Source organism: Lissotriton helveticus, chromosome 2_1 (genome assembly GCF_964261635.1).
Source record: "Lissotriton helveticus chromosome 2_1, aLisHel1.1, whole genome shotgun sequence".
Taxonomy (NCBI): domain Eukaryota; kingdom Metazoa; phylum Chordata; class Amphibia; order Caudata; family Salamandridae; genus Lissotriton; species Lissotriton helveticus.
In genome coordinates this window covers 118,947,865-118,974,964 of record NC_136059.1, presented here as the reverse complement: position 1 = coordinate 118,974,964, position 27,100 = coordinate 118,947,865, and the positions used below count along the sequence as shown (strand labels likewise).

At 38.8% G+C, this 27,100-nt stretch overlaps 1 protein-coding gene across 9 annotated transcripts in view; it reads left to right on the top strand.

Annotated features, from left to right (window-relative positions):
* DCTN1 (dynactin subunit 1) overlaps positions 1–27,100 on the top strand; it is a 669,529-nt gene that overhangs the window by 402,212 nt on the left and 240,217 nt on the right. For 5 of the 9 annotated variants that reach the window (XM_078674584.1, XM_078674585.1, XM_078674587.1 and 2 more), the window contains 2 exons: positions 18,190–18,210; positions 22,234–22,422. In XM_078674584.1, coding sequence (XP_078530710.1) covers positions 18,190–18,210; positions 22,234–22,422 — 210 coding nt within the window. The remainder of the gene's footprint in view (positions 1–18,189; positions 18,211–22,233; positions 22,423–27,100) is intronic. The other 4 variants (XM_078674588.1, XM_078674589.1, XM_078674586.1 and 1 more) reach the window with 1 other exon arrangement.

Here is a 27,100-nt window from a genome sequence, read left to right as displayed (position 1 = left end):
CACCTCCTGTCCATTCCTAATGAGACAGCATCACTCCACTCCTCCCCCCCCCACACCTTCCTGCACAGCATTATGGGATTTTACATAATTACAACATTAAGTAGTATGTTGGATAGCGTGACCACCTCTCTTGAAGACAAATTCAGGGCAGGAGGTGAATTTTACTAACACATATGAGGATGTTGCTCCATTATAAAATGGTTTGACACAAGTACAAATCTAAATAGGTTTATGTTCTTTGGTTTGTTTCATAAATATCGAATATTCACGTCTCTGGCCTTAATTAAGGATTAGAAAACCAGCCAGCATTTGCACACTAAACAATTGACAACCGACATCGGAAGTAACTTGCATTTCTCCCACCATACCACATTTGCCTTGTTAATGGAGGGATTTGTGACACTCCAGAAACCAGGTGCTCGGGGTAGCTCTTGATTTTGATTAGGTAAGGCAAAGCAGCAGCCCTCCAAGCAATGGAACTGAATAACTACAAATGGTCAGAATTATGTCCATCTGGAACATGTGCGATTGAAACAATCTAAACTGAGGCATGTCTACACACCAACTTACCATGCAGTACAGTATAGCTCTACCATATCTTACCAATTGGGAACAACTATTAAAACTCTGTTAAGCGTTTGCGTATGTTGAAATGGCACCAACACCATATTTTTACCATCAAAAACCGCTATCTCCATTATGTTATGCTACCCCACTCAATTCAATCTACCCGGTCAATCTACCCCAATCTACTCCACCCCATTCCACTACACCCCATTCCACTAATCTGCCCCACTCCACCCCAGTAGCCCCAAATTCACCTCAGTCTCCACAATTCAATTTACCCCATTTCACCCTCAATCCACCCCACTCCAATCTACCCCACCCCACCCCACTCTACTCCAATCTACCCCACTCTACTCCAAACTGCCCCACTCTACTCCACTACAATCTATTCCACTGTACTCCACTACAATCGAAGCCAATCCAGTCTACCTCATTCTACCCCCACTTTTCCCCACCCCATTCCACCCTACCCTAATATACCCCACCCCCACACCACTAACCTTTATCCATGCTGAACAACACCGAAGTACAACATGGCTAAAACAATTTGCCAAAGCCAATAGCTTTCACATTGGCGAGACCTATTGGCTTTGCCAGTGCTTTTTTAGAATTAGTGAACCAGAACCTTTCTGCCCTGAACTTTTTTCAATGTCTCGAGGGCAAGCCAACTTTCCTCTGCCTCCTAGAAAAGCCTTTATTGTTAAGGATTGAGCAGAGTTTTGTTTACAGTGCGCATCCTCAACTGAATGATTTAAGGGTGATTTAAAGTATTACGATCATGCTCAAAGGGGCACAGTGAAGAAAAATACTTGTGTAGGATCACACAGTTTGCTCAGGTTGGCAAGCAGGGATTAAATAAAAAATAATCTAAAAAGGGGCGTTTAATCCGATGTAAATCAGTAGACCCACAAGCGAGGATGCCTTGGGTGAGCCAAAAGACAATTCAGTTTGTGGTAGCTTTGTAGTATATTGAACCACAGACACACATGCACATTTTGCTCTTTCTGCGAATGGAAAGACTTCTGCTTCAAATTTCATATTTAAGAAAATAGAAGCAACAAGTGGTAAAAGTAATCTACCAGAAATCGAATGTGGACAAACTGATAAAGGAAAATTGTGGCTGATAGATGACTGACTTTGCCATAGCCACCACCCTGCCCTGAGTGCAAGTTTCTGATTTAATTACAGACCTGTCCACCTCTGAGTTTGAGGCTCCAAGCACACACACAACCTCTGACAATTCAGGTCCTCCATATATCTGGCAGCAATTACTGATTACTAATGTGCTATGCGTATAATGTTGATCATTAAAAAAAATAGCCACGTTTACAGAAGATCCATTTTGCTTTCTTTTATGAATCACCGTTCTAAGCTTTAAAAATGTACATTTCATTTTGAGGCATGAAAATATTGTTTTTTTTCTTTATTAAATGCTGATTGAGGAAGCATGTTCACATCTCCTGCCCAGCTCGGATTCATCACAGATCTTCTGGCCAGACAGAAATAATGTACTTATTATACATTATAAAACCTCTGTTGGTTTATGCATTCACTATGGATGTCTGTGCAATCAGAGACCAACACAATTGAATCCCGGTTAGTGTAGGGGGAATAATGACTAGGGTGTTTTTTGAAATGTCCCAGTCTGTGACAGAGTACTGTGAATGTGTAAATCATGATTTTAAATTTGCATTACACACAGTATACTAAAGGCTACACAGATTGTACAAATAGGCTTAAGATAAGAAAAGTTTTTCCAGTTATAGATTTTAGTAATACGCAGACAGTATCTGGTGCAAACATGTTTTATAACTGTCTATTAGGACTCACTACAGATGAGCTGGTGACACCCTTTCCAACAGGAGCATCTTTGTGTTCGGGAAACTTCAGGGACTCCATCAGCTAACACCAATGCCGGCTTCCAAGCAGCCTTTACGTTTGCAGATTAGTCAGTGCACACGCTTACATTTTTTAGGCAGCAGACACCCTGGCAAGTAGGTTTGTTTCAAGTTTAGCTCTCTGCAGTGGACGCCCTCTGCCTCTCCACCTCAGCTGAGGCATCTGATCCAGCGGGCTATAGAAAATATATCATAAACAACGCTACCCAACTTCATAACCTATAAACAAAATTCTAAACTAAATATGGACCCATTTATAAACCTGATATATTTTTGGGCCTACTGAATCAGGTGGTCAGAATAAATCTATATACACATTATCTATAAACTATATACATATTTATACATTTGCAGAAAGAATATTGCCATTAGAATAAAACCCAACCATTTAAACGACCACCATAGGCGACGTGATCTAGCTAATAGTAACCTACACTTCTGAATAACCAAGACCAGCTTGTTTGTCAAAAGTAAGATTTTATTTACTAATTTATGGTATATAAGTTGAAAGTTTTATAATTGAATTTTATTAGCAATAATGCAAGCATGATTATAAAGAATTAAGAGAAAACATAATTTAAGCAAATGAATCAAAAATTAAAGTGAATATTTAAAGTTTAGCATTTCTAAAACCTAAGTCCCTAAATAAGCTAAATAGATAGAAATTAAAGTAAAGTTCTTTGAGGATTCTTACGTGCTCCACGCAAAGTCCAGCAGCACATCACCCTCATCGGAAAGTCAGAAAGCAGCAGCCAGCCCAACCCTAAGGGCATGACTTTTTATACCTTTCTACGCTAACTAAACTAGCAAAGGAAAGTTTTCAGAAATCCTCGACGTCCCATTGGCTGAGAGTGACAAGTGACATGTCACCAAATTCTCAAAAAGTTCCATAAAATCATATTTCATAGAGACCATTGTTCCTTCCACGTGAAGCCAGAAGCTTCCTCATGTTGCAACAAATGTATTAAGTCATTCTCGCAGCGTCCATTGACTTTCATTATACTTCCGCGGATGCCAAGTTAAGGATTGACAAAATGTTCACTTTCGACCTTGGCCATGTCCGACAGAATGATGTCAGCTCATCAGTTTTTGCTTTGTGAATGCAGCTTCAATAAACGTTTTAATTCAGAATGGGCGTCTCGTGACTTTCTGCAAAATTATATGTCAGCTCTTTTTCTGCGGTTCAAATGACTAGGCCCAAAAGCAGGCAACTTATGTTTTCTAGTATAAAACAAACACAAGAAAAGTATTAATGTAAGAAATAAAGTAGATTCTGTATCCACCCCATGGTTTACTAATTAATTAACCCACCCGATTAATCAAAATGTTACCTAGCCATTGCAAACAAATAAAGCAGCGTTTATATTTACCAGTCTCCGTTTTTCCAAGAGACCCATATGCACCTAGAATAGTAGAAATGACATCACACAGACAAGGAAAAGCAAAACAAGCACATGCTTCTTTTAAGTTTGCAGCAATTAGTAATGACAAAAACGAAAACAATAAATTATTTTATTATTTTGCACGAACAAAAAGATGCAACATTTATGCACGTTTATGAGCACACATGTTAGTCCCCCCACGTGTAAAGTTTAATCTAAGTTGTATTAGCATAACATATCACAAATCATTAATATTATTATTCATGTTATGGAAATGTGACTTTGCGAGTTTAAACAAAATTTTGTTTTCTATCTCGCTCCATCAACTCCCTCATCTGGTGATTAACAAATCACCACACCAGCACTCAAAATTTTGGTAAATTAAATTTATAAGAAATCGATTCAAATTCATTTGTATCAGTAAACCTAAAAGTCTGTTTCTGCATAATCTTTGCAATTAACATGACGCTCTCTATGTAACTCCTGTAATTCGATCTCCCTTTCTTCTTCTTTTCTGAGTTTATAGATTCTTTTCTTTTCTTTCAACTGTTTCTTTCTTTTATGTAACAAACAACCTAATTTGGTCAAAATAAAAATGAATAATATTATAATCAAAGGTGCCAGAATCTTGCCAAGAATTGAACTTCCGATATTATGAAACCAGTTTTTAATTGCTTGAAACCTTTTTGAAAGTTTCCCTGTAAAATCTTCTTCTTCTATAGGAATTATCTCTGAATGCATTTGTGTAATATTCTTAATATACATTTCAATATTTTTACTTTCATCAGGTATATATGTACAGCAATGTTGGACATGTAAAATGCCACAGACTCCTCCCTCTTTTGCTAGGAGTATGTCTAAAGCAAGTCGGTCTTGAATTACCATAGATCTAATTGCAATAACTTCAACATTCACTAATTGAAATCCATCAGCAGTGTCAGTTGATAATCTATCAACTATAGTGGACAATTTTCTGATTCTCCCTGCATTTAGGGTTATACCAACAAAAGGTATTACAGCTTGAAAAATATCTCCCAGAACTTCAGTAAAAGTTTCTCTTTTAGCTCTATTTACATAATTATGAATTTTAAACAATCCTTCTGAATCTCTGTCAACATGAAACACTTTAGGAAAAACAATTCCCACATAACAAGTTCCATACCAATGGTCTGGAAGGTTGTAGTAGGCTTTGTCACCACAAACAAAATAAATCCCAGGAAAGATAGGATCTTTTCCACCTTTAAATCCCCAACCTCCCAAAATCTGATAAGTATCTTCACAGTTACTTGCACCTACAAAATAATTATCAAAAAGTGTATTATCTCTTCTAATGCAAAGTTTTCCACTAACTGGTTTGTCTATGTGAATTGCAATATTTTCAAGCATTTTGCCATTTAATTTCTCATCCTCTTTTTGCCAGAAGGCTGACTTAGTCTGCTTGACTAATTCATTTCTCTTATAAATTGCTCTTCTCTCCTCAACCATATTCAAAAATTTCTTTCCTTCAGCACTTAATTTACATGTTAGATTATTCTTGTAAGCATACTCATATGTGAGTTCGTTAGTAACAAGGAAATATTCTCTCATTTGTTTTGCTTTCTTATGCTTATTTAAAGCATTATCAATCTTAACATTAGCAAAAATTTCATCATAATTTGAATAGTAATATTCTAAACGTCCAGTTTGATAAAATAAACTAGTTAATACACTACATGTTACAGCATAAGTGAGAGGAAGCATATTATATGTTACTCCCTCAGAAACAGAAGCAGGTAACTTAACACAGACATAACAGTCTTTTGCATCCATTACCTTTACATATTCACTCAATAGCTTTGTGAATGTATTACTTGAAAAATCACCTATTGATTTATCTTGATGAATGTTAGGCTGATGATCAATAACTTTTGCAGATGTACTATGTTTAGTTTGGCTAACCAGAGCTTTGCTTGTTATGTTAACTTTGTGTAATTCTCTATTCATTTCTAAAGGAATAATTACAGCTAGTACCAACCAGAGCAGAACTAAAATGAGCAGACACACCAGAGTCATCTTGCAGCATCTTTTAAAAACAGAACACTTTGAAGTGCTCTCCTTAACATAAGGCATTTTTAGGTTAGTTTTAGCCTCAAAAATAAAAATAAATTTTAAAATTTATATACACCCCCCTTTTAAAATATATTTTTCTTTTATAACCCTAAACAAGATTTCTTCGACCTTATGTCATACATAAGTTTTCTTCAACTAAACAGTTTTTCTTCGACCTTGTGTCAACTAACAAGATTTCTTCAGCCTTTTGCCAATTTAATATTTCTGTACTTCAATCATCGTCACTAATTTCTTGGATTTCGTTTTCTTCTTCACTACTATCATATATGTCAATAACAGGTGGAATTACTAAGTAAGTCCACTCAGGAGACTTGTATTTCTGGTTTGGTCTTATTATCCTCTTCCCTTTTCTTGATATCACTTCAATTTTTCTTCCAACTCCAACTTCTTTTCCAGGACTCTTTTGACTACTGATTTCCTCTACTTGTTCTATTGGCTTTTTGATCAGTCTGACTCTCAATCTTCCACCAGGCCAGTAGTCTGCTTTTCTCACGTACTTCTTCTTTGGTTCAGAATTATTTGATTCTGACTTCCAAGTCCTTTTCTTTCCGTTTTCACTTCCACCTTCCACGTCACTTTCTTCAGTTTCGTAGTCTGAAATTTCAATTGACTCAGGAACTTCTCTATTCGGCAATTTCACTCCTTCAGGAACTTCACTTTGTCTTCCATCACTGGTACTTGGTAATTCGTTCTCCTCCTCTTCGTCAATTACCTCTAACTTCCCAGATTTCGGATTTTTGTTCCTTACTTCAGAGTTTGTTCTCTGCCTTTCGATACTCTCCTGGTTTGAAACTTCTTTTGGTTCAGCTTCTTTGTCTTCAATAGAGACAACCGAATCCTCAGTTATCTTTCCTTTTAATAGATTCTCTTCACCTTCAGAATCTATTTCAATTATTTCTAAGTCTTTTCTTGTTACATTTCCATTCACTGGTACAGTTTCCAGATGTCGACTTTCTTGTCGATCTTCAGAATCTGGAATTACTTCACCTTCTGTTCTGTCTTCTGCTTCAGAATCAGAATCATCTGTGGTATCACTTTCAACATCAGAACTCTCAGGAGTTGGTACTGGAATAGTATGACTAGGATGAATCCATCGTTTCAATCCTCTGCACTTTACAGCATTAGTAGTGATCAAGATTATCTGCCTAGGTTTCTGCCATCTAGGAGCTAGACAATTCCTCCTCCGATGTACTTTCGTTCTGACCCAATCGCCAGGTCTCAGATCATGAGTCAAAACCTTTGAGCATCTGTCCACTTAATACCTGTCTCAAGACACATTTTTCCAATTCTGTTTTTGATTGTTCCATTTATTTGTTCAACTACACCTGATGCCTCTGGTCTGTATGCACAGTGTATTTTCTGCTCAATGCTCAAAGCTTCACAAATTAATTTCATCAGTTTGTTATCAAAATGGCTTCCTCCATCACTCTCAATAGTGACTGGAAAACCGTACCTTGGGATGATTTCTCTGAGCATTAGTTTTGCTACTGTAATTGAATCACAATGTCGTGTAGGGAAAGCCTCTACCCATCTTGAGAATAAGCATACAATTACAAGTACATATTTCAAACAGTTGTGTAAAGGCATTTCAATGAAATCTATTTGTAACCTGGTAAAGGGACCACCCTCTCGACCAATTGTTCCTGTCCCCACCACTGATTTTCTGTTTGGATTCATTTGTTGGCATGACAAACACCTTTGACAAAAAGATTCAGCAATTGTTCTAAATTTGGTATTGAACCATGTTTCTCTGAAAAGTCTGACCATAGAATCTCTTCCTAGATGTGCAGGACCATGATATAATCTGGCCATGTCAGCAATCAAACAATTTGGTAAGACTACTCTGCCATCTTTGTAAACCCACACTCCATCTTCTTCACGTGGTCTACAATCTGATTTTAACCATAGGTCTTTTTCATCATCTTCTGCTTCGTTTTGTAAATCTCTAATCTCATGCCATGTTTCTACAACAGTTGTTAGCATTAATGAATTTGAATCAGTTTCTTTACTCCTCTCCCGATTGTATGAATAATTTTTCTTTGCGCAGTACTTTGCTGTTTCGTCTGCGAAGGCATTTCCCTTGGAAATATAATCAGTTCCTCTAGTGTGCGCTGCACACTTGACAATGGCAATTTCTTTTGGCAATTGTATTGCTTCAATTAATCTTCTAATGAAAACTGCATTTTTAATTGGTGATCCTGTTGATGTCATGTATCCTCTCTGTGACCAGAGTTGTCCATAATCATGTACAACTCCGTACCCATACTGACTATCAGTAATGATGGTAACTCTTATATCCTTTGATATTTCACATGCACGAATTAAAGCAATCAATTCAGCCACTTGTGCTGAACGAACTCCTTCAAGACATGATGCTTCTTCAACATCTACAACTGTACAAACTGAGTATGAAGCTTTCAAGACACCTCCTTCGGATCTTAAGCATGAGCCATCTACAAAGTAGACAAAATCCGATTCAGACAAAGGCCTGTCTTTGATGTCTTTTCTTGGTTTAGTGCAGAATTCCATGACATCTAAACATTCATGTTCAGTTTCAATGTCATCAACAATTTCAGAATCAGGCAGTAATGTAGAAGGATTCAGATTCAAACATCTTGAAATCGAAACATTATCTGCTCCCAGTATGATTTTCTCATACTTTGTCAATCTGCTACTTGTTAAATGTTGAGTCTTACCTCTTGTCAGTAATATTTCAACTGAATGAGGCACAAAAACTTTTACAGGAAATCCCATAATGATTCCTTCACTTTGTTCGAGGCTGATACTTGTAGCTGCAACTGCTTTCAAACAACCTGGTAATGCTTTTGCAATTGGATCAAGAACTGCAGAGAAGTATGCAATAGGTTTCTTTAAATTTCCATGTCTCTGTATTAACACAGATAATGCACATCCTTCTCTCTCACTGCAGTACAGTTCAAAATCTTTCTCATAATTTGGCATACCTAAAGCAGGAGCTTGACATAAGCTCTTTTTCAGGTTCTCAAAAGATTCCATCTCAGCATCATTGAGAATGATTGGATCTTTTACATCTGATTTGGTCAGTCTTTGTAGTGGTTTTGCAATTACTGAAAATCCACTTATCCATTGTCGACAGTAACCTACCATTCCCAAGAACATTCTGACCTGTCTTTGTGTTCTTGGTGGTAACATTGCTTGAATCATTTTTATTCTCTCTATTGTTACTTGTCTTTTTCCTTTTGCAATTCTGTGACCAAGATATTTTACTTCTTGTTTGCAAAACTGTAGTTTTGCTGGGGACACTTTATGTCCTTCTTCTGCAAGGCGATTTAACAGAATTATTGTGTCTGTTACACAATTTTCTCTTGTCTTTGCAGCTATTAACAAATCATCAATATACTGCACCAACGTAGACCTACCTGGTAAGTCTAAATCTTCTAATGATCTTTTTAACAGTTCGTTAAAGATTGAAGGACTTTCTGTATAGCCCTGAGGGATTCTTGTCCATCCAAGGGTCTTACCTTGGAATCTGAAAGCAAAGATTTCATAACTGTCTGGATGTAAGGGAACAGTAAAGAATGCATTGCAAAGGTCAATGACTGTATACCATTCAGCATCATGTGGAATCTGAAATAGAATTACTGCTGGATTTGGAACCACAGGACAACATGGAATGACAATTTGATTAACCTTTCTCAAATCTTGTACGATCCTAAATGTTCCGTTAGACTTTTTAACTCCCATAATTGGTGAATTACAAGAGCTACTCTTCATTTCCTTTAATACACCTTGCTTGATTAATTTTTCAATTATAGGTGTAATACCTTCTATTGTTTCTGTTTTCATTTTATATTGTGGAGTGTTTGGAAATTCTATTCCCTGTTTTAATGCAATTTTTACAGGATCTACGTTTTTCATTAGACCCATCTCATTCCCAGTAAAATCCCATATTTCAGATTTCACTGCTTCTTTTAGCTCTTCAGGTAAATCCTTTTCTTGAAATGCAGGAAACAATTTTGTTTCTTCTGCTTCCATCATCATCATTGTCATCCTGTATAAACCATCTTCCTCCATTGTTTGTAACTCAACTCCATCAGGAGAACAATATATTCTGCAATTCATTTTACATAGGATGTCTCTGCCTAATAGATTTACTGGACTACTATTACAAACCACAAATCTGTGTTTGTCTCTGTAGTTTCCAATTTCAACTGGTACTGGATCAGTTAAATCTGTTTTAATTTGCTGATTACTTACTCCGACAACTTGGATGGTATCCCCAGAGAGAGGTAGGTTTTCAATTTCCACTGATCTAACAGTAGAACGGGTAGCACCAGTGTCCACTAGAAAAGTGATGTCTACATCATTAACTTTCCCGTTTACATAAGGACCAGACTGGTCAACCTCAAGAGTGGCTCCAACAACACACTCTTCCTCCTCTCTCGGGCACCGTCAGCAATAATCATCAGAATCACTGTCTTGACTTTCTGCTAATAAAAATTGTTGTGAAGCATTTTGCATTTGAACCCTTTGCTGCTTTTGCTGTTTTTGTGGTTTTATTACCTGTTCACTTCCCTGAAATCCCACGTTTGGATTATATTTTTGAACTCCCCCACAATTCGGAAAAGGTGGTTGTGGCAATTGGTCTTGACGATTATTCACCTGTTGTTGTTGCTGTTGCTGTAACTGTCGCTGAATAGTAAATTCGTTTAACCCCTGTTGCATCTGTAGCTGTCGCTGCAGGTCAACACCATTCTGCATCTGTGGATTCAATAAGGGATTCTTTAAGTTTTTAGGAGGATGAGGACACTCGTCCCTCCAATGTCCAGTTTCGCCACAATTAAAACAAGGTAATCTTTGTTTCAGCTCTTCTATCTTTGGGCTAAATTTCTTTGGGAAATTATTACCTTTAAACTTTCCTTGTATCTGGTTTGTATTTCCAGTTTGAACAAAATTAGTGTTCTTATTTCCCATGCTGGCAATCTGTTGCTCAGCCACCTTTACCTGAGCCCACATGGCTTTCTCCTTCAGCTTCTTCTGTTTTACTTCTATTTCATCACTACAATATTTTGCTTTTCTTAGAATATCATCTACAGATAGTGATTGCCATCCGACAATACTAGTTCTGATCATTTCTCCAATTTCAGGTTTTAGTCCATAAACAAATCTATAGATAAAATGACTCATGTCTTTTTCATCTAATTTTTCATAACCACTGTATTGTTTAAAGATTAACAATAGTCTTTCATAAAAAGAATGAACTGATTCTTTTGTTTCCTGTTCTGTTCTCTCTATTTTAACCCAATCAACTTCTTTGGGTGGAATTTTGTTTTTCATCCAAACAATTACTTTTTCATAGAAATCCATTACAAGTGGATTTGGGGCACCTGTTTCCTTGATTCGTTCAGGTTCTGCTTTTGGCCAACTAATCGATATTTTGCATTCTGTCCAAAGATCAGATGGAACTACAATGTCAAAAAATCCATCTAAATCAATCCATAGAACTTTTGACACTTTGATAAATCTATCAACTTGCCTGTACCACTCGACTGGTTTTTCCCTCAATTTTGGAAAGTCATTTGTAAATAACAGAATGTCCTGTCTCGACCACGGGACATGAACATATCCTCCTCCTGCTACTTCTCTCATTGGAAATTGTTTTGACAATTTATCCAATCTTTCATCTTCCTTCTTTTTCGTCCATTTTACTCTCCATTTATTCAGTTCTCCTAGCTTTTTGATATAGACAATCAAATCTTTAATGTGAACTATTCTTCCCATTGAGTTCAAACTCTCAATGTCACTTTCTGAAAAGTCTAATCTGTAATGCTTTGCAAAATTCTTTTGTTTACTCACATCGATTTCAAGTTCTGCTGCTAGATCCTCTAATTGATCATATTTGTTTTTTGTTTTCCACTGAATGCTTTTGCAAATGAATAGTAGTTCATCATCCCGATAGTAATTTAAACTATCTGGGCCAATTGTTCCAATTATTAATTCTTCGATATTCGCTTTTAATTTGGCCACATCAAGTTTTGGTGTGGTTACCCTGACTTCAGGACTCCCTATATCTGACATAGCACCCATTGGTGTTTTTGGAGATAAATCCTCATTAAAAGTTAAATCAGGCATTCTTGATTTAGAAGTGTTTAATTCCGTTAAATCTGAATAAAATTTTTCAGCAGCCTTTTGAATTTCTGTATTTAAAGGAATAGTTAATCCATTTTTGTTTGTATCCTTTTGATCAAATACAGGCTGAACAGGACCAATTGTTACTGGAACTGTGACAGCTTCCATGCCTTTTGTCATTCTTTTAATTAATTCTTCTTTAGATCTTAAATATTCATTATAATCAACATCTTCAACATTTCTTGTCTCTCTTGCATAATCTTTTGGAGGTTCCCTTGCTCTTGGAGTCATTGTAAAATGTCTACCTTCATTTCGAGCATTCTCGAATTCTGATCTTCTAGGAGTTTCAGTGATTTCACAATTATTTGGGTAAAGTTTAGGAGCTTCACTAATTGGAGGTGCACTCGGTGAAGTTTCAGTAGAAACCACCGGAGTAGACCATGATCTAGGAGGTCTCAAAGGCTGATTAGGCTGATTCTTTCTAGTAGTTGTATATATTTCTTCCATAACTGCATCCTCAGATTCACTTTCCATAGATTTCCCTGTAGGAGAACCCATTACCATTTCATGAATTAAATACAATCCTTCACTCATGTTTCCCTGTCTCCACATTCGCAATCTATCTTCATGAGTTTCTCTTTTCCAAGATGGATTTTTAGAAGGTCTTTTAATTCCACTAGCTTCTCTTTGTAACTGATACATCTCGTCTTCCCACTCAACTAAAGCTTCAAATTGAGTTGGTCTCGGTTTTGGAACAAGAGCATTCATTTTCTCTCGTAAATTTCTTAAAACTCTTACATTAAATGAACCATCATCAGGCCAAGCTAAAACACCGTCGTTTTTAGTATAGCGTTTCCAACTGTCAAACCATAAGACAGTATGATATCCGTATTCACCTTCCATATACGCTGCAGGTGTTTTATACTTATGAAGTAGTTTACCACCTCGCGTTTCGATTTTCTTGTCAGGTGAAAATAAATTCTTAAATTTCTGAAATAATGTTGTCTTTTTCTCAACATGTTTAAAATGATAACTCATTTTTAAAAGTTAAATTTAATTCACAAAATCGTTCGTAAAATATTTCCGGGATGTTCCGCAAAACAACCAATCCGTGCGCGAAACACACCAACAAGCCAATAACAGTTGAGCTACGTCACTTTTCTGCTCAACCAATAAATTTGGAGATTTTCTGAAGGACCAATCAGCTCATTGGCCGTCAGAGACTCAAGAGCCAATCAGAATACAGCTTGTGACGTAGGTCACCCAATCCCAGCGCGGCTCTGTGACGTACACAGTAGCTGCGGTTTCTCGCTTCTCACTCCTGGCGCTTACCCCTCCTTCACAAAATCTTTTCACAGCGCCATTTTAAGGACACTTTTCAGTGTAAATTAATTCTTAACAATGACCATAAAGACAACATCTGTTCGTTTCACTATTTAGGATAGTTTACATACATTCAAGTATCCACACTTCGGAATAGACGGCGCTATTCACACTAAGGATAATATTCAATTGTCAGTAGAGTAACCTTACCCCACCCTTCTAACACGTATAATTATGAACTCGCTTTGCTCTGAACCCACCGCGAAGTGAAAGTTCTAAGAGTTCCACTTGAACTTAAAATACAATTCAAACTCGCACTTTTACACGGAAAATTCCCTAATTTCAAACACACATGAAATCCGTACAGGACTCTCACCTGTTTATAGATATCATGCACCGTTAGCAAAATAACGACGTTATCCGTACAGGACTCTCACCTGTTTATAGATATGAAACATGTACCCGTACAGGACTCTAACCTGTTTATAGATAATCATGCACCGACGTTAATTTTACCCTTCACTCAAGCTCGGATATAACTAATACTCTCATCACAGTGAGTTTTATGGAAGGCGCTTTGTCCCTATTCTCATGCTGCTTTGATTTCTTAGAAAACCCTCACTATACAAGATTCAGACCTAGCCCTAAAACTGTGTTGCTCGGCGACAACACAATGGTACTCGGCGATACCTCTTGTGATACTCGGCGATATCACTACAAACAGAACAGATGGCTTGCGTGACTAATTTCTCGCCACACAATCTATACCGGTATAGCTTACAGATAGCACGAAAAACGAACTCAACAAGTGTTAAAACATCGATCCTATTTCCATACCATAACGCAACCCTTAGCAACCAACATATTACCTTGGTTACCCCTTAGCAACCATCAATTTCTGCTACCAGAGAATTGATCCAGCGGGCTATAGAAAATATATCATAAACAACGCTACCCAACTTCATAACCTATAAACAAAATTCTAAACTAAATATGGACCCATTTATAAACCTGATATATTTTTGGGCCTACTGAATCAGGTGGTCAGAATAAATCTATATACACATTATCTATAAACTATATACATATTTATACATTTGCAGAAAGAATATTGTCATTAGAATAAAACCCAACCATTTAAACGACCACCATAGGCGACGTGATCTAGCTAATAGTAACCTACACTTCTGAATAACCAAGACCAGCTTGTTTGTCAAAAGTAAGATTTTATTTACTAATTTATGGTATATAAGTTGAAAGTTTTATAATTGAATTTTATTAGCAATAATGCAAGCATGATTATAAAGAATTAAGAGAAAACATAATTTAAGCAAATGAATCAAAAATTAAAGTGAATATTTAAAGTTTAGCATTTCTAAAACCTAAGTCCCTAAATAAGCTAAATAGATAGAAATTAAAGTAAAGTTCTTTGAGGATTCTTACGTGCTCCACGCAAAGTCCAGCAGCACATCACCCTCATCGGAAAGTCAGAAAGCAGCAGCCAGCCCAACCCTAAGGGCATGACTTTTTATACCTTTCTACGCTAACTAAACTAGCAAAGGAAAGTTTTCAGAAATCCTCGACGTCCCATTGGCTGAGAGTGACAAGTGACATGTCACCAAATTCTCAAAAAGTTCCATAAAATCATATTTCATAGAGACCATTGTTCCTTCCACGTGAAGCCAGAAGCTTCCTCATGTTGCAACAAATGTATTAAGTCATTCTCGCAGCGTCCATTGACTTTCATTATACTTCCGCGGATGCCAAGTTAAGGATTGACAAAATGTTCACTTTCGACCTTGGCCATGTCCGACAGAATGATGTCAGCTCATCAGTTTTTGCTTTGTGAATGCAGCTTCAATAAACGTTTTAATTCAGAATGGGCGTCTCGTGACTTTCTGCAAAATTATATGTCAGCTCTTTTTCTGCGGTTCAAATGACTAGGCCCAAAAGCAGGCAACTTATGTTTTCTAGTATAAAACAAACACAAGAAAAGTATTAATGTAAGAAATAAAGTAGATTCTGTATCCACCCCATGGTTTACTAATTAATTAACCCACCCGATTAATCAAAATGTTACCTAGCCATTGCAAACAAATAAAGCAGCGTTTATATTTACCAGTCTCCGTTTTTCCAAGAGACCCATATGCACCTAGAATAGTAGAAATGACATCACACAGACAAGGAAAAGCAAAACAAGCACATGCTTCTTTTAAGTTTGCAGCAATTAGTAATGACAAAAACGAAAACAATAAATTATTTTATTATTTTGCACGAACAAAAAGATGCAACATTTATGCACGTTTATGAGCACACATGTTAGTCCCCCCACGTGTAAAGTTTAATCTAAGTTGTATTAGCATAACATATCACAAATCATTAATATTATTATTCATGTTATGGAAATGTGACTTTGCGAGTTTAAACAAAATTTTGTTTTCTATCTCGCTCCATCACATCTCAAAGGTCGGAGTTGACCTTTGTGTTTTAGCACAAAGGCTAAAATTGCAGACACATGCCATCCTTTGAAACATGGATCACGGGCAAAGGATATTAGGCCTAATTTACGGACAGACCGTGTAAGTTACGGATGGGTGGTCACCCGAATGTTGAAAGAAGTCTGAGTGCCTGAAACCACACCGTGGAGGGCCACCGTTGCCTGGTCCCTTCCCTCCAAAACTTGAAAGGGGAGTCTATCCTGTATTTGGCTCCAGAGGGCTTGCTGCCCTCTTTAGCTTCTGTGGGAGTGGGCCTTCCCACAGCAGGTACAGTGTGAAAAGTAATTAGCACATATAGAGTGCCTCCCCACCCTCTCCACTCCCAGCAGCAGGCCGAAATACTGGCTAATGGCCCGAATGAGTGGGGAAGGCCCTTGATTCTCCAGCTGGCCAGCCGAGTACTCGACATGGTCTAGCAGGGTGCAGCAAAGGGCTGGAATCCCATTAGAAGCTGTCTCAGAGAAATGTGACAAATTTCAGGCACTTGCAGGAGGGCAATATGAGAAATGAGGCACTGGATCTGGCGTTGAGGTTCACTTTGACAATGTGGCCAGTACTTCATTCTAGTCACCTGGCCTCATTATCGCAAAACTAATTTGATGCAGATTTTGTTCATAGTGTTTAATACAGCGAAGCACTCCCACTTCTGAGTAATCACTACAGATGTACCTGCTCGTACAATTCATAACCACTCACATTGCAAAGCCTACAGCAGGTCAGTAGCAATCCGTGAAGGGTCCCTTCTGCATCATGTTTCCTGTGCACAGTGTTGTGGCTGAGCTAGATTGTAGCCACACACACACTCAGCCTGTACACACATGCACGTATGTGTTCAAAGACCTCATCTTAAAAGGAAGACGATGGTGGTGATCACCCCTATCCTTTATATCAGAGCTTGCCCTGAGTGAGACACTGATAGTGAGACCCACTCACTTCAGTGGTCCTTAAACCCATTTCTCCCAGCACCATCAATCCCTGGCCTCCGATTGTCAATCTCTTTGACGTATGTGAACCATGCCTAAGACCTAGGAGGTTACTTTTACCCATGTACATTTTTTGCCGATTGAATTTCCAGTTTCTGTCTTGAGGGTGACACTGTTTCTGAATGCATAATCCACTCTCTAACACGTTCAATCACATATTATGATGCAGTGTACTTATTCTACTACGCAAAGTGCTCATAGGGACTATGTCAGATTTCTGACGAGATACTTCAAAACCATAAGGTAATGATGCTATTTCCCTTCTTTCTAATGGCCATATTAACAGCAGAAGCCTTTTCCCACTTCTCTGTCAGGAAGTGGAGGCTCTGGGCTCTGTTGCTATTTAATTTGGCTGTCCTTAGTCCGAACCTTAAATAATGTAAGAGTGTGTACAATGTTTTGTATCCCAACTGTTCTATGTTAAGGACCTCCTAAATTTTGCAGGCCTAGTCCCAGTCACCTCTCCCATAACTCCTTCGCCAGCTGTGCAGGATCATTCCCCGAAGGAACTGTTGTCCCCCCTCCATAGTTGTCAGTGATTAAACATTCATTTGAGCCATTTATTCTACTTGCATGTTGTCTTGAACACTAGCTAAGTTGGCCATATTCCATGGCACCCTGGTACCGTTGACCATAATGTATCTTTTCACTTCTAAGTCCTAACAGTGCCGATCATGACGTCAAATCCCGAAGTTGGTACTTTTGCTTTTTTGGTGTTTGTTCCACTGGGATTCTGTGGTGGAGATAGAAATTGTTAAAATATGAAAACTTGTTTTCCTTACAGAAAATGTGCAATAATGTAACCCACTTGATGAATGCCTCTCATTATACCCCCTTGAAGGGATTCTTTGACATGAAGCGTGTGATCATTTCAGCTAAATCAAATAGCAGACCAACTACTTTGACCGTAATGCGTAGTCTCAAATGTTCTCCAGCATGGTTTTTAGAAATCCTATCTTTTGTTTTGAGGAGTAAGTATACCCGGTGTTGGTGATACCCCCAGAGCTCAGGTTGCTGCGCGTGTTGCATTCCGGTGTTGGTGATATCCCCAGAGCTCAGGCTGCTGCGCGTGTTGCATTCCGGTGTTGGTGATATCCCCAGAGCTCAGGCTGCTGCGCGTGTTGCATTCCGGTGTTGGTGATATCCCCAGAGCTCAGGCTGCTGCGCGTGTTGCATTGCCATCATGTACACTAACCTTTCTGTCTGTCTTTTATCTCTTTTGCTGCATTCTTTGCTGTCTCTGCTGCTCCTGCTCTGTTTCTGTCTTTCTTTGTGTGACTGTTTCCTCCTCTGCTATCTGACCACAACGGCTACCCTCCAGACAACTGTAAGGCGCACAAAGGTGAGAAGTCACCACTCTGTGGTAAACATTCATGTTTGATGACCCAATGGTGTTTGTGTGTGTGTGTGGAGCCTCTGTATTGTCCCTGTTGTCAACACTCATAACTGTTTTTTTAACTGATCGTGTGTGCACTTCTTCATAGTCTGTGGCCTAAGGCTCTTTATCAAGGAGCTCACATTACTTCAGCACTGCCAGTTTAGAGCTCACAGTGACTTAATTTGGTGGGGCGGGATCCTATTGAAAGGACAAAGGCAACTGTAGATAACTGCAGAGTCTGCAATGAGATGTTGTGGGTCCAAACATTCAACAAGTAAAGACACCCCGGCTATCGGAACTGCAGTAGGCTAATTGACCCGTGTACACTTCTGAAAGGTCGATGTGCAGCTTGGTAGTGTTAATAACATAATATTCGTCTATAAGTAATTAGCAAATATTATGTTACAATCACACAGATCTCTTAGTGCAAAGAAATAGAAGATGTGTGTTTTATGTTGAAAGCTGCAGTAAGTACAAAATAGTATTTATTGCCTCTATTTAATCTTAAAATAATTTGGCAACAAAACTAGCTTGGAGGTTCTTGAGAAGCTTAAGAAATATTGTAGCTGGAACAGGTCTGCCCACATGGATTTACACTTCAGTAGTAGCTGAATGTTGAGAAGCATAGATATCTGCACTCAAGTTGGAGTGGCGCTTGTCCCTTGTGGCAGGCCAATTCAAGTGGGTTACTTTCCAGCATAACTGCTCAACTTAGTACAGGTGAGACAGAGGAACCTATCTTTATTAAGTGATAGATGTTTTCTGGCACTTTCTTACATTATGGCGGTGTCCTGTTTTTATCTGGATATGAATAGAGCTGTGTGCAATCAACTGACAGTCTACATGTCTAGCTCCAAATGGTCAGATAATTGGGCAAAGAGGCATAAATACAAGTTTAATAAGAGGAAGGGACAGGTAACTTCACGCCACCGTATGCATGATTTTTCAGTTAAAAAATTCAACTGTACTCATATGAAATTGTAATTTGGTGCGTAATGATATCTGCTATAAGGCAGTGCCTATCACTCTTATCCAGTCCTTCTAAATAAACAGCATGGTTTCTGATGTGATAAGCTGCTTAGTGGTCAAGAAATATTACAACCTTTGTCCTAGGTTGTGCTGTTCTCTCAGATGTATCCTGCCCAAGTTTTAGTGCCTCTTGTTGACCTGAAATGTGCGCTATATGAAGGTTATTTCCCGCAACATAGTCTTGCTCTTTGTCTGGCCTATCCAGCATTTTCCCTTGGTAGCAGACAGTTGTGATCAACCTGCCTGGTACTGTGTTTGGCTTTGTGTGTATCTTCAGAATTGGGGATCTATGCTTGCTTCATGCATTGGATTGTCTCCTTAACCCCTTCCACACTCATGACGAGCTGGGCTCGTCATGAGGTAGCCTCCTCGCACGCTCATGACGAGCCCAGCTCGTCATGAAACAATGGGAATCAACAAATATCAGCACAGGAGGGGAATATGCTGAGCATCGATGTGGTTAAGGAAGCGAGGCGTTGGGGATTTTTGAGGTACTAGTGCTAGGGTTGCTCTCAGCACTTTTCTATGTATTTAAGCTAATGTATATGTCTGCTAGTTGGAGCTGTGATCAGCTTTCTGCATAAATATTTCCACAACAATCTAGATCTCTTTAAAATGAGTTTGAGATCTTGATTTCTATTTGCAACCAGAACTTAATGGCAAATTAGATTCAACCTGCTTGCTTTGTTGTAAGAGCAACCTATCAACCTTCTTTTGTCCTCAGCAGCACTCTCATATCTTGCTCCTTTTTTGATTTTCTTCATTAGACTCCTAACCAACCAAGCAATGCAGATATAGCATCTTAGGATTTGTTTCAATTGTATTGAATTATATTTAGTTTAAAAAAATCTAAAAGGAGAGAATGTGGCCTAACGGCTACGGCGGCCGACCTTGGAGCTGGGGAACCGGTTTCAAGTCTGGGCAACGACGCTCAACATTCTGTGATTCTGGGTAAATCACTTAATCTACCCGTGCCTAATAAAAATGAATGTGTCCGTCTGTAACATAAATGGTGCTCATGTAAAGCGCTCTGATACCTTCGGGTCTAGTGTGCGCTATATAAAACTCTACCAAAAAAAGTCTACAGTGGTGTAAATGGGCCGTGTTATGCAATTCTCTAATACTCTTATTGTTTCAACACAAATCATATTATTCGTTGGCGTGGTTATGTGTCAGGCTAGCTAATGCAGCTGGTGTAGATTGCAGACATTTGCAGCTTGTGAAACACTAATCAACTAGATAGTTTTTTGCAAGAAAGTGGTTTGAGCATAAAAATGACTTCAACTGAGATGTTATTTTGAAGTGCTGGACACTGCTTATCTGACGCCGAACATTTAATGCAAACGTGGAAATCTGATTTTTACACTTGAGGTGATTTTTTAAAATCAAAATGGGGAAATATAAATATCAATTTGAAATGTTTTTGTTTTGAGCATTACAAAAAAATATTTCTCAGGTGGTGTGGAAAGATCCCTTCCACACATTTACCACCTTTAAGTTTTCAATTGATCATTTGTTAAATTTTATATAATGAATAATTCTTAGTTTACATTCTTTTTAAATTGACTTCCAACCTTTTGTGTCTACTGTATCCTTCACTCCTATGTTTTGATTTTTCATCTAACATCCCACTTACTCTTCTAACTCGCTTGCTTTACACACAAGTGTATATGTTCCTGGTTTTTCTATTGCCATTTTGTAGCTGTTCACCTAAGCCCTCGTCTAATCGTTTGACTCAAAAAGAGGTTATCAAAAATAAATGGCTTTTAATTTTGGTGGTATAAAGTCTTTAACTCACTGTATTTTTTTAATAAACTTTTCACATTTCTTAGACTCTTGTTTTTTTTTTATTCTTATTTGGCTGCACAGTGAATTCCCGGAAGGAGTAGTTCTGATTTCAGTAAACCGGCTAGACTTTATGGACATGGTTTTTCAGAACCGTGTGCTGTGGAAATATTTTAACACCTCTTTTTCAGATGAAAAAGAGTCTTTCAGGTTTAGCATGCATATCAAAGTCAACTACTTCTGGACTCTTTTAAAATTGGATGCTTCTTCAGTGCAACACCCTGAAGCCTTTTTGATACATATGTAGCTCCACGTAAAATTTCCTTCACTAGAACCTTCTTAATGTTGAACAGATGATTTTTCTTTTCGGCTTAAGATAAGTTATCAATCAACCCACCAAAGTCCTTGAATTGCATGGCCTCAAACCTCTACATTAGAAGAACAATTTTTAGCACCATGAGGCATTAGAGCCAGTGCTGTTCTGTAATGTCAACGATAAGTTGTTCTGGAATTATGTGATCTCTGTGCATCTTTGAAAGCACTGATGTTCCAGACTGTCTCCCCAAGCAATAGCAATCAAAGTGATCTGATGAAGGTAGAATTTGATTGTACCTGTGGGAAAAAATTGTCATTACCGTAAAGAAACTCCCCGAACTTCCTACAGTTTTAAAACTGAAGATTATCAGATGGAGGATTTTTTTCGAGGCATTCTCGAGGCAAAAATGAAGGTGCTGAAAATACTTTTTATTAGTGCCAATAACCTCCTCAAACACATTAGAGCTTTGCGTTCATTTATTGTGATGTTCACATGATTATACTGTCTCCACCAGTAAGCAGACTTTTTTTATTGTGACTATTGCTCCTAAACAGTCTATATCTCTCTTATTGTCATTTTCACCCATCAAAAAACCAAATCTACATGTAATAAACAGTGTATATTTTCACTCTTGGTTTATAAAAAAAAAAAAAAATTGTGATTAAAATCTCCATAACTTTTTATTTTCATCCTCATCTAGCAGGGCTCCTCAGCACCAAGTCAAGTCTACCCATTACATTTTCTTTGTAGAAGCGTTTGGGGGGCACAGTTGTGATGCATGCTAAGTGAATGAACGGCTCTGAATTCCTAGCATTAGAAATTAATTTCGTGTTTCCACTGTGTTTCTTGCATTGTAGCCTACCCGTACCCCTAGTTCTGCAGCTTCAAGTGGGACTGCGGGAGCTTCCGGTTCTGCCTCTGCATCATGTGGCGAGATCAGCAGCAGCGAACCGAGCACTCCTGCTCAGACTCCACTAGCTGCCCCAGTCATCAGAACTCCACTTACTTCTCCAATGGGTCCTTCACCTGGCCCAATGCCCACAAAGGTAAGAAAAGAAAATACATTGAGCAAAATACATCAAATATATATTTAAATCCCTTCAGTCTTATTTAGGTATAATGCTGAAATGCATTTTGTGGTTTATCTTTCTGTCGAAGCAGGATAGATACTGACTGCCTATATATTCATTTAATATTGTGTGGGCTACTCAGTTGTTTGGGACTCAGTTTTCTCTATTAATGGTCACTAAAATCTAAACAGTTATAACTTTGTATCTGTCTGAGATGCGTTGCGCAGTGGCGGTTACAAAGCGGGCTGCAAAATTAACGCGGACTCCTTGCGCTGGAAGAATCCTCACGGCAGAGGCAATACGTCTGTTCTGCTTGGGGTACGTCATGCAGCAAAGGTGATGCGTCAGTTCTGCTGGATCCACAGAGAGCTGGCAGGTTACAAGAGGCTAGCACTGAGAGTCACTATGATGGACTTTGGTTCAGGTTACAGGCCTAGTCTGTTTCACCCATGCAAGAGGGCATCCTTCTTTCAGTGCTGCAGTCCAGTAGAGATGTAGTCCTTTCAGTAGCACAGCAGTCCTTCCTGACAGTCTTCCAGCGGTTCAGAAGTGTACTGAAGAGTGTGGGTCTGAGGTCCAGTATTTATACCTAATCCCCACTTTGTGATAGAGGAAGCTTCTAGAGGTTTCTACACCCCTGAGGTATCGGGCATCCCCTTCCTCCCTCTCCTGGCCCCAGCTTGTCTGGTGTCACAAGAGACCAGTATCAAACAGTTTGTGATGGTGCTCAGGCAGAGTCTTTGCAATGTGCAACTGTGGTATGTGACCGCTCCCCCCCCCCCTTAACTCAGAGTGATCCATGATGCTAGCACCTGCCTTCCCTTTGCCTCATTGTCTAGGACCAATACAGAAAGACCGACTGCCAGCTACGCCTAGTCATGTGACCCAGGATCAGGCTGCAGGCACCAAATGGTTAGGACAAGAAAGTGGCAACTTTCTAATAGTGGCATTTTCAAATACTTTATTAAAAATCTGACTTTACCATTAATGAGGTCTTTTAATTGCAATTTGTTAGACAAGAGCTCAACCTGCCTGCCTGTTGCCATTTGGAAGTTATCCTTCTTAAATGTAATAATGTAACCCAAATGTTATCCTATGGGAGAGGTAGGTCTTGCAATAATGAAAAAAACTAATTTAAGAGCTTTTCACTATCACGGCATGTAAAACTTAAAAGTAAATGTTCTACTTTCTAAATACATTTCGCCTTGCCCAGTGGGCTGTTTAGTGCCTACCCCATAGGTGACTTGTCTGTATTAAAAAGGAAGGTGTAGGCCTGGCAAGAGGTTTATTTTGACAGGTGAACATGGCAGTTTAAAACTGTACACACAGGCTGCAATGGCAGGCCAGAGACCTGTTTAAAGAGCTATCTAAGTGGGCGGCACAATCAATTTTGCAGGCCCACTGGTAGCATTTAATGTACAGGCCCTCAGCACATGTAGTACCACTTGGCTAAGGTCTTAGTCAATTAAATAGGCCAATTGGGTTCAAGACCATTCCACAATGTTTTAAAGAGAGCGCTCAAGCACTTTAGCACTGGTTAGCAGTGGTAAAGTGCACCAACTCTTAAGGCCATCAATATCGAATTCAGCAAAAAGTTAAGGGGAAAGACAAAAGTTCGGGTGTGGCCCTGCAGAGAGGGCTTGGTCCAACAACAAGTTGTGTTTCTTCACACTTTTTTATGAAACTTGTGAGATTCGAGGATTCATGGCATCTTGATCATTCAATACACAGGATGGCACTCCTCTCATTATCAGAGATAAGCCGAAAAGACTTTGATTATCTGACTAATTGCTTTAAGGTCCATTGGTTGATGTCCAGAAATTGTCAATGCCTTAATCAGCAATAATAAGAATAGGTAGATGCAACTTCATACCGTTCTTAAAGTAAATATATCACTGCAGCCACCCCAATAGTCGTAAGTATACCTCTGACACAAAGATGAAACACAAAGTGATGACTGAAGAGATTGCTTTAAGAAGTTAAGTATTTTTAAAGAACAAACAAAAGAAGAGGATGAAAAAAGTAAAGAAAGAGAAGGAAGGAAAAAACTAATATAAGCAGGTGAAAAAGGAAAGAAAGAAGGAACTAAGGAGAGAAGAAAAGGAACAGCATAGAGATAGAGGGAGGAAGCAATGGGAGCATGTTGAGAAGGGCAAAAAGAGAGGAAGAAAAATGGAAGATCAAGTAGTCGAAAGGAGTGGAAAAAAAGGTGTGGAAGGAGAAAGGAGGTGACTTAAAAAAAATACAGAAATGAAAGAGGGAATAGGAAATAAAAGAAGCGTACATGAAAAAAATTACAAGGGAGAGAAAAAGGAAAGAAGAAACAAAGCAGAGAAGGGGGAACTAAAGAACAATCGGAGAAGAACAAAGGAATGAAGAAGCAAAGGTGATCTGGAGACCAATCAAGAGGCAAAAGGAAAGATAAAAACAAAAAAGGAGCAAGTATAAGAGCAAGTGAGAAAAAGAATACAAGTATTAACAACGGAATGAAAGAAAAATGAGAGCGTTTTAACGAAAATAAGAGGGTGAAAGAGAAAATGAAGGAGAGAAAAAGGAAGAAAGGAACAGAAAAGAGGAAAAATAAAATATTGAAAATGAAAAAGAGAGAAAAGTATATTACTGCCATTAACGTTAAGGGAATAAACTACTCAAGCATATAATACTTTTTCAGGGTAAAGGTTTCCATATACTGTGATTTGTGTTGTTTATTTAAGGCTTCTTACGCAGCAGCCTTGCACTGTCACCTGTCTGGGCCTCACAACTGCATATTCCAAACTAGACTGACAGGCAGGGGGGCTACTCCAAGACCGTCTGTGAGACTCTAGAGAGGTAGATGGATGGATGGATAGGTCCACCCCCCCCCCTCCAGTAACCCTCCCCCACCTATATAGTGATGCCTTCTGCTGTGGCTGGGCTTGCATGCACCCCCCCTCCCCATGTCATTAACTGGTACCGCTCATTATCCAAAAGGCCCAATGCTCAAAGTAAATTTGGACAGGTTAAGCCTCTGTTTACTTCATGTGTTTCAGAAATGGTTTCAATATTCTGGTAAATGTATGGGCCTCAGCCATCAGGTCATATGTTCTCTTTTCATGCCTTAACAGTGCCAAAGTCTCTGGAGCCATTAATCTAAGGTTGGTGTTGAAGCAGTTCCAGAAAGACCTAAAATCATCCACCTGACCATGAGTAATAAATGGGAGATCCTTGTCCCCATGACCTTGTCTAGTAGGCAGGTTTCTGCTACTGAAATCCCTAAAATTGTCTTGCTCTATTTTCAATTTTAGGATATATTAGCCAGCTCCTACTTAAAACTCGTTGTTCCTAGGGCATGTCCATGGTATTGGAGAATCGTGCCCAGTTCCCCACATGGTCTTCAGCAAGTTATAGGTTGCGTCTTAAGTCCAGTATGTAGCCGGTAGGGGTGTAGTGAGCTCAATACAGGAATTTGTAGAGTGTTTCATGCCCCTGCGCATGATGTGCAAAGTCACATGACTGGTATGAAAGTCATCCCACCGCTTGTGTAATTCAGTATTTAGGTCTTCCCCCCATTGTCTGTGGTAAACAAAACTCAGTTGAGACAGCCATGCATTAAGGACTGCATAAATTCTAGAAGTCGAATGCATGTTGTTAAGGTTTGCAGAAACATTTCTAAACTTGAGCGTTACCTTGGAGCGCTCTCCTTTTTCTGAGACTGTGACCAAATGAATAATTTGCAGGTAGTGAAATCCTTCTTTCTCAGGGATGTGATTAGTACCACTAATATCAAATGAGTGAATTATCCCATTAGTTATGGTTGCAAAGTCTGAAACCGCCACACGTTTCCCATATCTGCAAGCAAGCTCTTACCACTGCGGAGAGAAGTCAAGGTTCCCTCTAACGGATGTCATGGGTGAAAGGTATGTGCGTCTCACCAGGGAGTCCCAACTCTCTGATGTTACTCTAGTTATAGGGAAGGCATACAAGTTCCTGCACTGTTGCTGTTTCAGTATAAAGGCACCTCTCCGTAAGGGTTAGATTGTGGTCTGTGAAGCACCATATCTTGTCCGTTTCCTCACGGGGATACTCAGTCACATAGTACCACTGAGCAGATTCATAATAATGTTGTCAATGTGGTACACCTTCGCCCACTTTACTAGGTTGTGTTGTGCAAATTTGTCTGTGCAATTATGACTGATTTTCATCCCAGACAAAAACCTTCTGGATAACTTTTATCTGTGAGATGTCACTTCTAGAGAGAAGTAGTGTCTGGCTCTGAAATATATGTAATATCCTGGCTAGATCCACCATTTTGAGTGAAGTGATTCTCCCCAGGCATGACTACCCCAAGAGTTTGACAGCTTTAGTCTCCTTCAATAGAATTTTCAAGTGGCTTCTGATGCATTCATATAGGTCAGAAATATGAAGATCCCTAAATAGTTTAGCCCTTTAAATGTCCAACTGAATTGTGTCTCATCCTTTAAATGTGTGGTCAGCTTTTTTCCCCTGCCAATGTTAAAGCTTCAGATTTCCCAAAATGTATTTTGTGACCTGCCAATGAATGACATTCATGGAGTAAGTAAATTCATTATCAAAGGGACTTTCTAGAGACACCGAGCAGCAGTAAAATATCTTTCCCAAAGGCGGACTCTTTCCATTTGTCCTGACGGATGTCAAA